At 43.2% G+C, this 17,523-nt stretch overlaps 1 protein-coding gene across 1 annotated transcript in view; it reads left to right on the forward strand.

Annotated features, from left to right (window-relative positions):
- Positions 1–6,708: 6,708 nt before the first annotated feature.
- Positions 6,709–17,523, forward strand: part of UBXN7 (UBX domain protein 7) — a 157,569-nt gene continuing 146,754 nt past the window's right edge. Inside the window, exons 1-4 of the mRNA XM_074964193.1 lie at positions 6,709–6,914; positions 10,279–10,426; positions 12,228–12,295; positions 16,246–16,311. Coding sequence (XP_074820294.1) covers positions 6,842–6,914; positions 10,279–10,426; positions 12,228–12,295; positions 16,246–16,311 — 355 coding nt within the window. The 5' untranslated portion in view covers positions 6,709–6,841. The remainder of the gene's footprint in view (positions 6,915–10,278; positions 10,427–12,227; positions 12,296–16,245; positions 16,312–17,523) is intronic.

The following is a 17,523-nucleotide window of genomic DNA, read 5'->3' on the forward strand; positions in this document are numbered from 1 at the left end:
ATTTTTGTATCATCTGCAAACTTGGCCACCTCAGTGCTTATCCTCTTTTCCTGATAATTTTTGAATATGTTGAACAGCACAGATCCCACTACAAATCCTTGGGAAACCCCACTATTTACCTGTTCACTGTGTAAACTGACCATTTAATTCTCATCTTTTTGTTTCCTATCTTTTAACCAATTACTGAGTCATGAGAGGACCTTCTCTCTTATCCCATGACTGCTTACTTTGCTTAAGAGCCTTTGGTGTGGGATCACGTCAAAGGCTTTCTGAAAGTCCAAGTACACTATATCAACTGGATCACCCTTGTCCACATGCTTGTTGACCCCCTCAAAGAATTCTAATACATTGGTGAGGTATGATTTCTCTTTACAAAAACCCTGTTGACTCTTCCCCAACATAACTAGGAAAATTGTGGAATCCCCATCCTTTGAAGTTTTTAAGAACAAGTTAGACAAACTCCTGTCAGGGATGGTCGAGGTAAACTTGGTCCTTCCTCATCGCAGGGACATGGACTAGATAACCTCTTGAGGTCCCTTCCATCCGTTTCTATAATATTATGTTAATCTATGTGTCTGGTAATTCTGTTCTTTACTATAACTTAAACCAGTTTGCCTGGTACTGAAGTAAGGCTTACTGGCCTGTCACTGCAAGGATTGCCTCTAGAGCCTTCTTTAAAAATCAGCGTAATGTTAGCTATTCTTGAGTCCTATGGTACAGAGGCTGATTTAAGCAATAGGTTACATACAACAGTTAGTAGTTCTTCAATTTCATATTTGAGTTCCTTCAGAACTCTTGAGTGAATACCATGTGGTCCTGCTTTTTCTCAATTTGTTACAAAACCTCCTCTATTGACACCTCAATCTAGGACAGTTCCTCAGATTTGTCACCTAAAAAGAATGAAAGATGACTGGATGTGGAGCTGATGTACATGATCCTCAAGGGGGTACCTGAAAAGCGTTTTGTCTGTATGAAGTGCCACCTGATAGAGCTGATGGAAGAAAAGATCCGAGGATTGGAGATGCAGTTTAGAAGGGGGTTTGAGCAGATGATGGAGCAAAGACAGGAGGAGGCTGAGGGGAAAAGCTCAGACTTGCAGATGGAAGCAGGACCAAAGAACTCTGAGGGGAGACTGCTGGGTGAGGAAAGTGGACAGTTGAAGCATGTGACTAAGAGAACCAAGCAGAGGAAAAGACAGGCTAGTAAAGGAGAAATAGAGCTCAGGAACAGGTTTGCGGAGTTGGAAAATGAAGAAGGGGCACAGCAGGTGGTCTCTGAAGGTGAGACGGCAAGGAAGAAGAGAAGAGCAGCTAGTTCTATAGGAAGAGGGGAAGAGTCAATAGACATAACACCAAATATGAGCCCCAGGAGGATACAGGATGGGTTGCAGAGGCTTGCAAAGGACAATAGGAATTGAGAGGACTTGCAGCCAGGGGGAACAGGGGATAGACCAGAGAATCGCACCATCACCAGGAAAAGGCAGGTCTACATGACTGGGGACTCCTTACTGAGAAGAATAGACAGGCCTGTAACCAGAGCTGATCCAGAGAATAGAAAGGTGTGCTGTCTGCCGGGTGCTAAGATACGGGATGTGACCTGAGGCTGAAGAGGATCCTAACAGGAGCGGGAAAGAATTCACTGATTGTCCTTCATGTGGGAACAAATGATACAGCTAGATTCTCACTGGAATGTATCAAGGGAGACTATGCCAGGCTGGGGAAGATGCTTAAGGAAATTGAGACTCAGGTGATCTTCAGTGGGATTCTGCCTGTTCCTGGAGAAGGGCAACAAGGGTGTGACAAGATTATGAGGATCAACAGATGGCTCAGGCATTGGTGCTATAAGGAGGCCTTTGGGATGTATAGCCACTGAGAAGCATTCATGGACAGAGGACTATTCTCTTGGGATGGACTTCACCTGAGTAGGGAGGGAAATAGACTTCTAGGATGGAGGCTGGCACAACTGATTAAGAGAGCTTTAAACTAGGAATGTGTGGGAGATGGTTGGGAGATGTCCAGGTAATCTCCATGCCGGATTTTAACATTGAGAGGGAAGAAAATGAAGTGAGAAAGGATACAGTCATGGGTAGGAGAATAAGGAGAATAGGACATAAGGAGGAAGGGTAGTGTAGATACCAGTCTAATAGGTGATACTGGTGGTAGAATGTTTGTGCCTAATCGGGTAAAGAATGTGAGCGAAGCCAAACAGCAAAAAGTAAGATGTTTGTACACTAATGCGAGGAGCCTAAGTAACAAAATGGAGGAACTAGAGCTACTGGTGCAGGAAGTGCAACCAAATATTATAGGGATAACACAAACATGGTGGAATATTAGTCATGACTGGAGTACAGGTATTGAAAGGTATGTGCTGTTTAGGAAAGACAGAAAGGTGGTGGAGTAGCATTGTATATCAAGGATGAGGTAGACTGTAAAGAAATAAGAAGTGATGGAATGGATAAGACAGAGTCTGTCCGGGCAAAAATCACATTGGAGAAGAAAGCGACTAGAGCCTTCCCTGGGATAGTGCTTGGGGTGTGCAGGATCCGATTTGGATATGGATAGAGCCCTCTTTAATGCTTTTAATGAAGTAAATACTAATGAGAATTGTGTGATCATGGGAGACTTTAACTTCCTAGATATAGACTGGAGGACAAGTGCTAGAAATAATAATAGGGCTCAGATTTTCCTGGATTCCTTCACCGCATGGTTGCTGAACCAACAAGAGGGGATTTGATTTTAGATTTGGTTTTGGTGAGTAGTGAGGACCTCCTAGAAGAAATGGTTTTAGGGGACAACCTTGGTTCGAGCGATCATGAGCTAATTCAATTCAAACTAAATGGAAGGATAAACAAAAATAGATCTGTGACTAGGGTTTTTTATTTCAAAAGGGCTAACTTTAAAAAATGAAGGCAATTAGTTAGGGAAGTGGATTGGACTGAAGAACTTGTGGATCTAAAGGTGGAGGAGGCCTGGAATCACTTCAAGTCAAAGTTGCAGACACTATCAGAAGCCTGCATCCCAAGAAAGGGGGAAAAAATTCATAGGCAGGAGTTGTAGACCAAGCTGTATGAGCAAGCATCTCAGAGAGGTGATTAAGAAAAAGCAGAAAGCATACAGGGAGTGGAAGATGGGAAGGATCAGCAAGGAAAGCTACCTTATTGAAGTCAGAACATGTAGGGATGAAGTGTGAAAGGCTAAAAGTCAAGTAGAGTTGGACCTTGCAAAGGGAATTAAAACCAATAGTAAAAGGTTCTGTAGCCATATAAATAAGAAGAAAACAAAGAAAGAAGAAGTGGGACCGCTAAACACTGAGGATGGAGTGGAGGTCAAGGATAATCTAGGCATGGCCCAATATCTAAACAAATACTTTGCCTCAGTCTTTAATGAGGCTAATGAGGAGCTTAGGGATAATGGTAGGATGACAAATGGGAATGAGGATATGGAGGTAGGTATTACCACATCTGAGGTAGAAGCCAAACTCTAACACCTTAATGGGACTAAATTGGGGGGCCCAGATAATCTTCATCCAGGAATATTAAAGGAATTGGCACATGAAATTGCAAGCCCATTAGCAAGAATTTTTAATGTATCTGTAAACTCAGGGGTTGTACCATATGACTGGAGACTTGCTAACATAGTTCCAATTTTTAAGAAAGGGGACAAAAAGTGATCCGGGTAACTACAGGCCTGTTAGTTTGACATCTGGAGTATACAAGGTCTTGGAAAAATTTAAGGACATCGAGGCCAATGGTAATTGGGACAAAATACAACATGGTTTTATAAAAGGTAGATCGTGCCAAACCAAACTGATCCCCTTCTTTGAGAAGATAACAGATTTTTTAAACAAAGGAAACACAGTGGATCTAATATACCTCAATTTCAATAAGGCATTTGATATGGTTCCACATGGGGAATTATTAGCTAAATTGGAAAAGATAGGGATCAATATGAAAACTGAAAAGTGGATAAGGAACTGGTTAAAGGGGAGACTACAACGGGTCATACTGAAAGGTGAACTGTCAGGCTGGAAGGAGGTTACTAGTGGAATTCCTCAGGGATCGGTTTTGGGACAAATCTTATTTAATCTTTTTATTACTAACCTTGGCACAAAAAGTGGGAATGTGCTAATAAAGTTTGTGATGACACGAAGCTGGGAGGTATTGCCAATCAGAGAAGGACCGGGATATCATACAGGAAGATCTGGATGACCTTGTAAACTGAAGTAATAGTACTAGGATGAAATTTAATAGTGAAAAGTGCAAGGTCATGCATTTAGGGATTAATAAGAATTTTTGTTATAAGCTGGGGGTGCATCACTTGGAAGAAACAAAGGAGGAGAAGGACCTCGGAATATTGGTTGATCACAGGATGAGTATGAGCTGCCAATGTGATATGGCCATGAAAAAAACTAATGTGGTCTTGGGATGCATCAGGCGAGGTATTTCCAGTAGAGATAAGGAGGTGTTAGTACTGTTATACAAGGTACTGGTGAGACCTTATCTGGAATATTGTTTGCAGTTTGATCTCCCGTGTTTAAGAAGGATGAATTCAAAGTGGAACAGGTACAGAGAAGGGCTACTAGGATGATCCAAAGGAATGGAAAACCTGTCTTATGAAAGGAGAGTCAAAGAGCTTGGCTTGTTTAGCCTAACCAAAAGAAGGCTGTGGGGAGATATGACTGCTCTCTATAAATATATCAGAGGGATAAATACCAGGGAGGGAGAGGAATTATTTAAGCTCAGTATCAATGTGGACACAAGAACAAATGGATATAAACTGGTCATTGGGAAGTTTAGACTTGAAATTAGACGAAGGTTTCTAACCATCAGAGGAGTGAAGTTTTGGAATAGCCTTCCAAGGGAAGCAGTGGGGGAAAAGACCTATCTGGCTTTAAGATTAAACTCGATAAGTTTATGGAGGAGATGGTATGATGGGATAATATGATTTTGGTAATTAATTGATCTTTAACTATTCATGGTAAATAGGCCCAATAGCCTGTGATGGGATGTTAGATGGGGTGGGATCTGAGTTACTACAGAAAATTCTTTCCTGGGTATCTGGCTGGTGAATCTTGCCCATACGCTCAGGGTTTAGCTGATTGCCATATTTGGGGTCGGGAAAGGGCAGATTGGCAGAGGCCCTGGGGTTCTTCGCCTTCCTCTGCAGTGTGGAGCACAGGTCACTTGCTGGAGAATTCTCTGCACTTTGAAGTCTTTAAACCACGATTTGAGGACTTCAGTAGCTCAAGCATAGGGTTAGGGGTTTGTTACCGGAGTGGATGGGTGAGATTCTGTGGCCTGCATTGTGCAGGAGGTTAGACTAGACGATCGTAATGGTCCTGTCTGACCTTAAAGTCTAAGTTTCTATGATTCTAATCGCTTAGGTGTGGGAATCTCCCTTATATCCTCTGCAGTGAAGACTAATGCAAAGAATTCATTTAGCTTCTCTGCAACAGTCTTGTCCTCCTTGAGTACCTTGATCATAGTGGACCTAGGTTGTCTGGTAGGCTTCCCACTTCTGATGTACTTGATTATTATTATTTTATTTTTTGCTGTTTGTGTCTTTTGCTATTTGCTCTTCACATTCTTTTTTGACCTGCTTAATTACACTTATACACTTCCCAAAGTTTATGCTCATTTCTATTTTCCTCAGCAGGATTTGACATCCAGTTTTTAAAGGATGCCTGTTTGCCTTGAACCACCTTTTTTAGTCTGCTGATTAGCCAGGGTGGCAATTTTTGGTCCTATTTTTGTTGTTGTTTTTTATTAATTATTATTATTAGGGGTATATGTTTAGTTTGAACCTCCATTGTAGCATTTAAGTCTGTTCCATGCAACTTGCAGGCATTTCATTCTTGTGACTGTTCCTTTTAATTTCTGTTTAACTAGCTTCCTTATTTTTGTGTAGTTCCTCTCTTTAAAGTTAAAAAATGCTACCGTTGTGTGTTTCTTTGGTATTTTTCCCTTACAACGAAGCTAAAATTTAATTACAGTGTGGTCTCTGTGACATCTACAGGAAGCATCTGAGAAGTTTTAATTACCCCATTCGTCTGCCTGTTGTGTTTACAGAACGCTCACTGGCACTGGACTTCTGCCATCAGATTCCTGTCACCGTCACTGCAGCCGGGGGGTGGGTGGAACCCAAATGCTGCCTTCCTAGCATCAGACTCAGCATGGGGGTGGTGTGAGCAGCCTCCTTACAGAATGGTGGTGATGGATCCCCTGAGGGTAGCTTTGGTGTAGATGGCCAGCCTATGGAGACAGTGCCACCACTTCTCATTTATCTATAGTGCGTTACATGATATGTGGTGCTTTTCATAAAGCCCCAGCTCTTGGAGTCATGTGAATAGGAGAAACTGTATATAATAATAAAAAAAGGCATTTTCTAGCCCGCCTGGTAGCATGAAGAATGGGACAAGGCTCAGCCCTCACTGGCACATTTAAAGAACCACGTTGTTTCTTTAAAACACCCTCCTGATTTTCTAGCTAATCTTAGGAGAGCAAGAGCCTGACTCTTGAGTTTTTAGTGCCTGGCCCAAGGAAGGACATGGCCGCACCAGGGGCTACCAGTGCTTGGCCTTGCCGGAGGGAGCAGGTCTGGAACCCCGACTTTGGCCCTGGGCACCGCCCAGTGTGGAGCGAAGGGGACAGTAGCGCCCCGCCCCGGAAGGGGCGGGGAAGTGGGCTGAACAGCCGCGGCCACCAATAAAGCTTGACATTGAAATTGAAAGCGCCTCCCTGGGGGTGAGCGAAGGGAAAGGGGCTTGGGCGGCTCTGCGCCTGTGCACAGCAACCGGGCAGGTGGCTGGTGTGTTGTTGTTCGGCGGCGGCGGCGGCGGCAAGATGGCGGCGCACGGGGGCTCTGCGGCCTCCTCGGCGCTCAAAGGGTTAATCCAGCAGTTCACCGCAATCACGGGTGAGACGCACGGAAGCTGGGGGGCTGTGCACGTCCTGTAGCCCCGGTATCGGGGGGCAACATCGGGGAGCTGGGCCCCGCTGCTCTGGGCCAGCTCCGGGCGGAGCCGGCCTGGGCCAGCGGCGGCTTCCGGCCGGGGGGCGCCGGCACGGAGGCTCCCGGCTGAGGGGATGTCGGGTTCCCCCTCCTCCCTAAGGTGGGCCAGACCAGAGGCTGGCCCGTCTCTCTGTGCCCTTCGAGGGGTGGCCCCGGCCCTGCTCTCCCGGCAAAGTCCTGGGCCCAGGGAAGGGCGCTCAGGCACCCCACCTGGCAGGTGGGCCACTGCCCGGCCTGTGTCTGCGGCACAGAGACCCGGAGCCGGGTGGGCGGGCGGAGGGACATGCGGGAGGGGACAGGCTGCTGGGGAGCTGGGGGGCCTGTCAGGGAATCCCTGTCTGCAGTAAGGGTGAAACTCCAATGCTGTCAGATGCTCTTTTCCTTTTCTCTCCATCGCCAAGACAAGTGCTACTTGTACTCAACAGAGCACAAGATGCAGCAGTCTTCCTCCTCCTGCTTCCCCCAGTGCAACTGAAGTTCTGTTTGCTTGAGTAATTAGTGGGCAGATTCTGGTGTAACATGATCTGTGGAAGTAATCTATTAATACACTGAAATGATCCTTTTTTGGTATATATTTCCCCCCGTTCTTACAAACGGCACTGGATTGCTCCCTATGAGAATTCTTTGTTTGGTTTATCTCGAGCACTTGCTACAGCTTGTGCATAGTCTGTTTCATTATAGTTTCCTCTCTTTGTGTGCCTTCAAACCACAATAGAGAAGGGAAGGGTTTTAAAAGATTGTCATTTTCTATAGTTTCAGAGTTACCTGTCAATGATGGCGTTTCAGTCACATTATGTATGTCACATAGCCACAGTATGTCACCTGTAGCAAAAAGAAAAGAAAAATCTCCATCATCCAGAAACAACCATAGATAAGTTTGTGATAAGAAGCAGCAGATTATAAAAAGAGGTAATTGATGAAAAAATTGCCCGGTTTGTTTATGCAACAAACTCTCCATTCCATATGATTGAGAACCGACACTTCATTAACATGGTTTAGTCATTAAGACAGGATACAGTCTACCCAATTGCTGGATAAAGTGTATGAAAGAGAAATTGAACAGTGTGCAAAAGGTCTAGAGGGTAAAATTGTTAACCTGAGTCTTGATGGGTGGAGCTATGTCCACAATGATCCTGTTGTATGTGCTTGTCTGACAACAAGAAGGGAATGTCTTCCTTAAAGAAACAATTGATACATCAGGAAATGCACACACAGCAGAATACTTCCAAGAAGTAGCAGTAAAAGCTATAACAAATTGTGGAAAACAATTCAAATGTCTAGTATGTAGCTTGGTCACAGACAATGCTGCAAATGTATCCAAGATGAGAAGAAATTATTTAGAAGAAGGTGAAGAGAGTCCCAAGCTAATAACATACGGTTGCAGTGCTCATTTGATGCACCTCCGAGCCAAAGACTTCAGTGTTCCAGAAATAAAGGCTAATGTTGTTGAAATTGCAAAATGCTTCCGTAACACCACTTTGCAGCAGCTGCTCTGAAAAAAGTGGGAGTAACTAAGTTAACTCTCCCACAAGACGTGCGATGGAACTCAGTAGTGGACTGTTTTGAGCACTATATCGAGAATTGGCCTAATCTGATGACTGTTTGTGAACAAAATCATAAGAAAATAGATGGCACTGTCACAGCCAAAGTTCTCAACATTGGGCTTAAGAGAAATGTTGAAAACATGCTGAGTACCCTGAAGCCTATTTCTGTAGCCTTGAACAAAATGCAGGGAAATAGCTGTTTTTATTGCTGACGCTGTTGACATTTGGAAGGAACGGAGTGAGATCTTAAGAAAGAAATATGCAATGACAGTACCAGGGTCAAACTTTAACTGCTGAAGAAGAGGAGTTAGTGCTGAAGTTTATTATAGTTGGCATTATGGAGGAATGATTGCTGGATGCCCATGTCACAGCCAAGGGTGAACCATTCAAGGATTATACATTTGCTGATTGATGTTTTAAAGAAAGTCACACCAGTGAACTGGTGGAAGTCACTTAAGCACTTGGATTCAGAGGCTGTTGAAGTGATAATCTCACTTTTAACAGCAGTAGCTTCTTCTGCTGGTGTAGAAAGAATCTTTTTTTCTTCCTTTGGACTAATTCATTCCAAATTGAGAAATCGTTTGGGACCTGAAAAAGCAGGAAAGCTTGTTTTTCTTTTCCAGATTATAAACAAACAGGAAAATGAAGGTGAAGATGAGTGAGAGAGCTGCAGAAGCCAGTATTTTAAGTTTCTCATGTTGACCTGGCTGACATAGTAGTATTTAACTAAAATAGTTTAAATTGATTTTAACGAAAACAACAATGATTTTTAAAAACTTGAATGTTTAACTAAATTCAAAAATTCATATGCTTGTTTTGTTAAAATATGATGATTGCCGTTGAAGAAAAAAATCCAGAATACTTAACATTGTTGTTTTAGTTAAATAAAACAATTTTCTGTCTGGTGGTGATCTCCTCCTAATACAGCATGGCAAGAAAATCCTCCAAATATTCATGATTAACCTGTTGAACTGGAGATGGTTCACCTCCCAGTGACTTCATAAATATCTGCTTCAATTACCTTTGTTTGGGTATTTCATTTACAAAATCATTCATTTTCTGATATAGCTGTAAAACTAATCTGAAAAATTTGCGAAATCACTTAAAAAATATATAGTGTGTACCTTCTAAAAACGAAACCTTCATTCTATCTCTGAGTTGTGAAGAATATGTATTAAGGTTATAACAAGAATGCACTTTATGTAGAAATCCATGATTAAATCGGATCTTCCTGACTAGTAATTTAAATCAAATCCACCCTGCATTATACTCATTGCTGATTTAATATTGAGCTGTCTATAGGGTGTTGAGAAGTTGGTAGTTAATTTTGTGTATAACCCAACATCTTTCTGGATCCTTGCACCTTCTTCGTGTTTTGAATTTTGTGTTGGGCAAAGATCTGAGACCTGTTAAAAAAACAAAAAAGATTAAATGGCTACTGCTAAACTTTTTTTTTTTTTTTTTAAGGAAGGGGATAGGATTGAAGGAGAGCCACGTTTCCATCTCCCTTTTTTCCCCTCCCCAGGCAAGATATGTATATTAGTGTTTCTTCTGATGGTTTCTAAAGTATAAATGCAAAGCAAGTGACAGCCATATAAGTTGTGCGTTCTTACTAATTACCAATTCTTTGGAAGAGCAATCTTGCCTGTCAGCTATTCCCAGCACCTCTTTGATCAGGGTCTTGATACTATTTTCTGAGACTTTTTTTGTCTTTGGTATTATAGGTGCCAGTGAAAGTGTGGGGAAACATATGCTTGAAGCATGCAACAATAATCTAGAGATGGCTGTCACTATGTTTCTGGATGGTGGAGGCATAGCAGAGGAGCCCAGCACCAGTTCAGCAGCAGTGTCAACTGTACGACCACATACTGAGTATGTGCCTGTGTGAATGTATCCATGTAAATGAATAACCTGTGTTGAATAGTGGTAGGATAGAAAGGTGGGAAAGTTATGGCATCAAGGCATTTTGCTGTTGCATTGTTCATTTCTCTCATAACCTGCTGTCACTTCACTGTTACTATGTAGTTCTTTAATGATCTTGTCCATTTCTCCACTCCTTTGGTAGGGCCATTCTAGTAAAACTTTTATCTGGTAGTAAGAATTGTCTTGTGGTTAAAACACAGGACTGGGTTTTAAGAGACCTGGGGTTTGTTTCTCGTTTTGACTTGGGAAAATTACCTGTTCTCACTGCTGGTGTTAAAATAGTACCTAGAGGCTAGCACCTTGTTGGTGCTATATAAACATATAACAAAGAGATAGTCCCCTGTCCTGAAAATTGTACTAGGACTCAATTTCCTCACCTGTAAGTTTTGGATAACATTTGCATACCTATCAGGAATATTGGTTACAAGCCATGCTAGCTAAATGCTGCTGTCAGGGGACATAGAAGCTGGGTCTTGCACAGTGGATGTGTAAGTGGTAGTAATGACAGTTACTTTCACCTCCAAGTCCCTGGTTTTAAACTTGGTCTAAATTGGATTAGTCATGGCTAAAAGGTAATTAGGTTTTTGCTCTTCAAGAAATGAGTTAGTGGTTTCTGTCTGGTTCCTAGGGGGCTTGTGTCCTACCATAAAATCCACAGCAACGTTTGCCATTAATTGGTGTCCATGTTGTTCATGAAAGGCCAGGGTATGAATAATTATGAAGAGCATATTACCCGCTCATATGCAGAGTTGGTCACTGAAAGGCATGAGTGTGTTGCATTTGGGCATTGTAGGGAAGCTGGCAATGCTGCTCCTTTTGCTCTAGCTGCTGTATGGATAGAGAACTTTGACCCTAGAAACAATCTTATTAAACTTTCTGTCTAAATTCAGGTTAAGTATAAAGGTGAAAGTGCCAGAAAAGGGTGTACTTGAGGTTAAAACAGCTGGAGTGGTGCCAACAGTCCTAGCTGATGCTAAATTCCGTTCCTTTCTGCCAGTTGCCTTTGACAGGTACTGACGCTAAAAGTCTGTATTCATTAGTGTGGAGGCCTTGTGTCTATGTGTATCAGTGACTTTTATATCACTTTTCAGAGTAGCAGCCGTGTTAGTCTGTATCCGCAAAAAGAAAAGGAGGACTTGTGGCACCTTAGAGACTAACACATTTATCTGAGCATAAGCTTTCGTGAGCTACAGCTCCCTTCATCGGATGCCTGTAGCTCACGAAAGCTTATGCTCAAATAAATTTGTTAGTCTCTAAGGTGCCACAAGTCCTCCTTTTCTTTTTATACCACCATAAGTTAAAACCTAGAAGTGCTTTTATTGGAATAAATTTGATACCTTGGCTCCATTCAGGAGCCAGCCAGTCCATCTCCTAAACTTCAAACACAGTGCCTAAAAGACTGTGAAGGCATTGGTAAAACAAATAAAGCATTTCTCTCTGCATTATGTAGGGTTGTAGACTCTAGTCTGTGACAGCCTGTATGCATGGAACCTCTTATGTGTCAAAGAACCTCTCTTAATTCAGGTCTTTTAAACATTCACTTCCTCTGTGGAGCCTTTGAGCCACCTGAAATGATAAAATCATTAAAAACGTGTATAACATCCTTACTTCACCTTGGTGGTATGCATCTGTATTATTGTCTGTCATTTAAGCTGCAAGATCCTTGGGGCAGGAACTGGTAGTGTTTAGTTATACAGTGCCCAGCACATCCCTCGGTAAACATGAAGTTATTTTTTTTCCCCTCTGGTAGGGATGAAGTACGAGCACCAATTCCACAAAAGCAGGAAATTTTGGTAGAGCCAGAGCCCTTGTTTGGAGGTAAGATTTGTTTGTGTTTTTGTTTATGTGGCTTCCAACCTGGGTGAGTGACAAAAGAAAAATCATAACTGACTGAGGGGTTGTCTGCACATGCCTACAGTGGTGCAGCTGCACCACTCTAGGTACTCGACCTGCTCAAGAGGGAGTGGCTATGTTGATGCGAGAAGCTCTCCCCCCGCCCGCAATCAGCGCAGCGCTGTCTATACCAGGAGTTCAGTCAGCATAAATGCATTTCTCAGAGGGTGTGGATAAGTCTGGAGTGTAGACCAAGCCTGAGAAATGTAATCCCGTCACTGCTTCTTGCTGCTCTTCTCTACAATAACTCTATAGCCGTAGGATGTGATTGCACACTTTGAAATACCTCTATGCAGTTGGAAGTACGGTTTCTCAAAGGAGACATAGGTAATAAATCATGCACCACTGGGAGTGAAGTTTGCTTTATGTGCCATTTATAGTGGGTGCTGCCTCATAAGTTATGCTAAAATACTCCTGTTTACTGGCTGAGTACAGTGGTCCAGGAACAGGACTGGAAGATACTTCTCCCATATTAGAGATGCTCAAAGTGATGGGATTGAAGGGCAGAGTGATTGGTGATGAAGGGAAGAAGAACTGGTGAAGATTTAGAGCTATAAAGGAGATAGGAGGATTAGAAATGAAGTCAGAAGTATATGAAGGGTAAAGACAAACTATTAATGAAATGTTAAAGAAAAATATTTGATTATTTTAGTTCTGCTTTGTATTGAATTTCTTGAGTGATCTGAACCTACCTATCTGCTGAAGAAATATTTTTGGGGAGGCTTAGAAAGTAGAAGATTTCTGAGAAAGGGGGTGGTTCCTGGGCGTTCTACAGGCAATATGCAATGGGCATTGCTGTGTAATGCACCAAGGCTCGAGTAATTGTACACTTGGCACAGTGCAAAGTAAGGATACCGTGTGAATTCGTTTTAGATGGTAATAGTAGCTTTTCCCATTTGTTACTGCTATTGGTAGTTTAATCTCATTTTCTCCTTTGGAGAATAAACTGAAGTTTTGAAATGCACCTTGTAGTTTTTATTTACTGTTTGCTTTAAGTATAAGATTGCTTTATCATCTTTTGCTTTTGAAGTGTTGTCTTTTTTCCCTTTTTAAAGTGACGGGCTAATGAGAAGATCATTTTCCTATTAGTTAAAATATTGATCTTCTGAGAAGAGATGGCTATTTATGATCCCTGGGAACCCCAATAAAGGTTCAGAGTCCCATTGTGCTAGGCACTGTACAGATATGTAAGAAAGGAGAGTCTTTGCCCTACAGAACTCGGTCTAGGTATAAGGATATTTGGATTTGAATGTTGTCTGGTTGTTTTTTGCATGGAACTCTCTTGAGAATGGGATACTTAAATAATTGTCTGAAACAGAAGATAACCGCAATCCATAGCCAAAGAAACACAAAAATATAGGACAATGTTTTCAGACTTGCGTGCCTAATCTCAGGTTCCTAAAGCCACACATAAATACCTAACTACAGACAGCTGATTTTCACAAATGCTGAGCACTTGTAGCACCTATTGATTTGTGTGAGATTTATGGGTGCTTAGTATTTAACTCCAAAGTTCACATTGAAGCACCCAAGTCTGAAAATTTGTGATTATAATGTACAAAGCAGATCACTTGGGGTCAAAAATATGGTACCTTTTTTCATAGTTATTAGAGATGGAAATTACTCCTGGGGGAATTGTGCGCTACTGCGTGTGTGCAGAATTCATGTCCCCCGCAGATTTCTTTGCTTCCCCGCAGAAAATGACGGGGAAGCAAAGGGAAGCCACAAGAGCGGTCATGCACCCCTCCCCAGCGGTGCGGGCACATCGTTTCGGGCGCCCGGAGCAGCCGGCAGAGAGGTAAATCACTGTGGAGGAGACATCCCAGCCAGTGGCTCCTACCCTGCGCTGGTCTTAGCTGCTAGTCCTGGCTGGGGGGGCGGGGGAGGACAATGGGACCTTCTCTTTCCTTGCCCAGAGTGGCCTGGTCCAGATCAGACCCACCCCCAGAAACCTCCTGGGCTCTAGGGAGCTCTGCACTTCCCCAGGCCCCCCTGCTTCCTGTCCCCATGGCTCCTCAGCCACAGGGGGAGGGGTCACTGTATGAGGAACTGCTCGTCCCCCCTCTGCCCAACCCCCTGTGCATCCAGACCTCCACCAAGCCCTTCCCCCCTGCATCCAGTCCCCACTCCTGCACCCAGACCACCCTCCACACCTGACTTCCCACCCCACCATGCCTTTCCCCCCTTCATCCAGAGCCCTCCGGACCCTCACCAAGACCTCCCCCTGCACTCAGACCAACCCTCACTGAGGCCCCCTGCACTTGAGCCCCACCTCCCTTACACCTGGACCACCCCAAGAAGCCCTCGCATCTAGACCTCCACTCCACTGAGCCCCAGCCAGCTGCGCCTGGACCTCCACCTCATCAAGCCCCCCACCCCGAGCACCTCCCCCCCCCCCCCCGCCTCCATCCCCCCCTCATCCAGACTCCCCTGCGCCCCAGTTACTTTCACCAGGACCTCTTCCCCCACACCTGGAACCCCTCAGTGAGCCCCTGAGCATTCAAATTGCCCCACACAGAACCCTCTCACCGAACATCTGGATCCCCCCACACTAAGCACCTCCATTCTTGGATCCTGCTGGGCTGAGCCTGCTTGCCCCACACCTAGTTTGGGGGCTAGAGCTGGGTGTGCGAGACTCTGTTCCTCTTGCTTACTGTCTTGGTACACCGTTCTGGGACAGGCCTGGCCCTCGTGCTGTGTCAGGGTCAGGTGCAGCCTCACCTCAGAGTTCTTGTCCTGGGGTGGGGGAGGGCTGCAGGGTGATCTCGCACCTCCATGCTGCCAGTGGCCTGTGCTCCCCACTGCCATGCTGGAACCTTCATGTATGTATGTTTGTTTATTGACAAATAAAATATGCAGAATTTTGCAGAATTTTAATTTTTTGGTGCAGAATTCCCTCAGGAGTAGGCAATGCTCATTAGTTCAACCAGTCAGTCTCCCTGCAAATGGATTTTTTAAAAACAGGCTTTAAGTTTAATTTGTATGGTGGCCTCTTTCCATTTACTTTGAGTGTTTGAACATCTCCTGTAACTGAATTACTTGGAAAATACTGTCTTAATAGTTAAAAATGACCATTCCTAGGCAGACAAAAATTTGAAATAAATCGCTCTATGGTGTCTTGTCTTATGGCCCCATCAGGAGTACTTTGGAGCAGCAGCTATAGATAGTAATGCCAGCCCAGCCCTTTATCCTGGTATTACAGAGGTCTGTGTGAGTGAATTGCCCAGAGAGAGAATTGGAACAGTATCTCTGCCCCTCCTTTTGTGCCCAGAGGCAACTGCATAGAGCTCCTTTACTTGGGGATAGGGTAATAGCAAGATTCCTCCTTTTGAATCCAGGTATTGCCCACCCCACCCAACAGCCAAGAAGATGATGTGGGTGAGAGGCCTGACAGAACTAAATTGGAGAACCCTGGGAGTAGCTGCCTTCCTAGAGGGTTTTCCATTATTACTCCTACAGGACATATAGTTATTTTCTAAAGAGGGTCCCTATCTTATGTTTTGGGTTCAGTGTGGTAAGAATTATTTCATTAAATACTACATTGGGCAGCATGGCAGAAAAGCAATCAGCATGGGTATGTGCAAGCATATCAGAAATGGGAGGCCCAGCATTTTACTTGCTTTCATCAGCAACCTGGATTTGCTTTGAGGAAAGACTTGCTCTTGTGGGGATATCCTAAAGTAAAATGTGTGATACTTGTGTCTGTTGTTCTGGTTACCCCCCACCCTGCCCCAGTGACCTTACTCCTCCTTATATTAATGCTTTGGGTCTTCAGTCTTTTGCATCACAAATATGTGGTAAGCCATCATTCAAAAGTAATTCTTTGACAATCTAGCTTTGAAATTACATATGAGAAATCTTTTTATTTTTTAAAGCTCCTAAACGACGCAGACCTGCCCGTTCAATATTTGATGGTTTTCGGGATTTCCAAACAGAAACCAGTAAGTATCTGTAGTTCATTATGGTAGGGTTTCTAGTTTGTGGTGTGGAATGAACAGAGTTATCTGCTATTGGCCATGATCATTGGCTGCAGTCATCAAACAATTTTTAATTTTAAATGAGATTGGAATTTCCAATGAAGTAGGCAATATTCTATTCTAAAACTACTTTATTAATCTTTAATTGTAGTGGTGCCATTACTACTTTTATAATTAAAGGTGTGTCTATTTATTAACTACAGCTGTCTCCCCACGGATACTAGTGTCGAAGTGAGGACTGCTTTTATAATCATGCAATCTTAAATAGTTGTGAGGTGATTATGATGAAAATTCCAAGTCATGGAAATATGAATCTTGGTAGATACTATTGGACCTTGTTGTGACCCTGATACATACCTCCAATCTTATAAAACAAAAAAATCTGTGTGTGCTCTGTGGCTGTACTGGACATATGAGTAAAGTACTTGCCATACCAGAATGGACTTTGATAACCCAATCTAATTCTTCAAAAGCATTTTTTTCCTTTGGTGGTGGGGGGTGGAACGGTGGGGAAAGAACTCAAGAATCCTAGGGGAATTAAAGCTCTCATTCACTAATCTGGTCTTTTGTGTGGCCACTGTTGCTGTGCCCGCACTCTTATTAGTCTTCAGATTAGTCCTGGGTTTTACTTGGCAGCACACAAAGTTCTCCGTGAATTTGTTTAGCCATCTACCATTACATCCACCCACCCATGTGCAAAATCTCCAAATGACAAAAGTAATAGAGAAACTCTTCTAAATCATAAAATTTCAAAAAATGACTCCTTTGGCAGCTGTGACAAATGCAGCCTTAATAACTTTTATTGTTGTTAATCATTTGCATTACTGTAGTGCCTAAGAGCCCTAGTCATGGACCAGGACCCCTTTGTGCAAGGCACTGTACAAACACTGAACAAAAAGCTGACAGTCTTCTACTGGCATTTTTCAAAGGGTCCCAGTCAGACTCTTTAGTAATAATGTATTTAAAGGTAGTGTCATTGGCTTCTCTGTTAATAACCTATACCCTACTGCATAACCACATTTTTTGACTCCAACGCATAGTCTCAGACAGTGTGCTTCATATTATTTGAACAAAAGATATACAAACTGAGGAGTCTATGTTAAAGTTTAGTAATGTACTGGGAAGTGGTAGATTAAACAATACAGTGGAATTTAGGGTTCCATTACTCTAATTACT

This window comes from Natator depressus, chromosome 9 (genome assembly GCF_965152275.1).
Source record: "Natator depressus isolate rNatDep1 chromosome 9, rNatDep2.hap1, whole genome shotgun sequence".
NCBI lineage: Eukaryota > Metazoa > Chordata > Testudines > Cheloniidae > Natator > Natator depressus.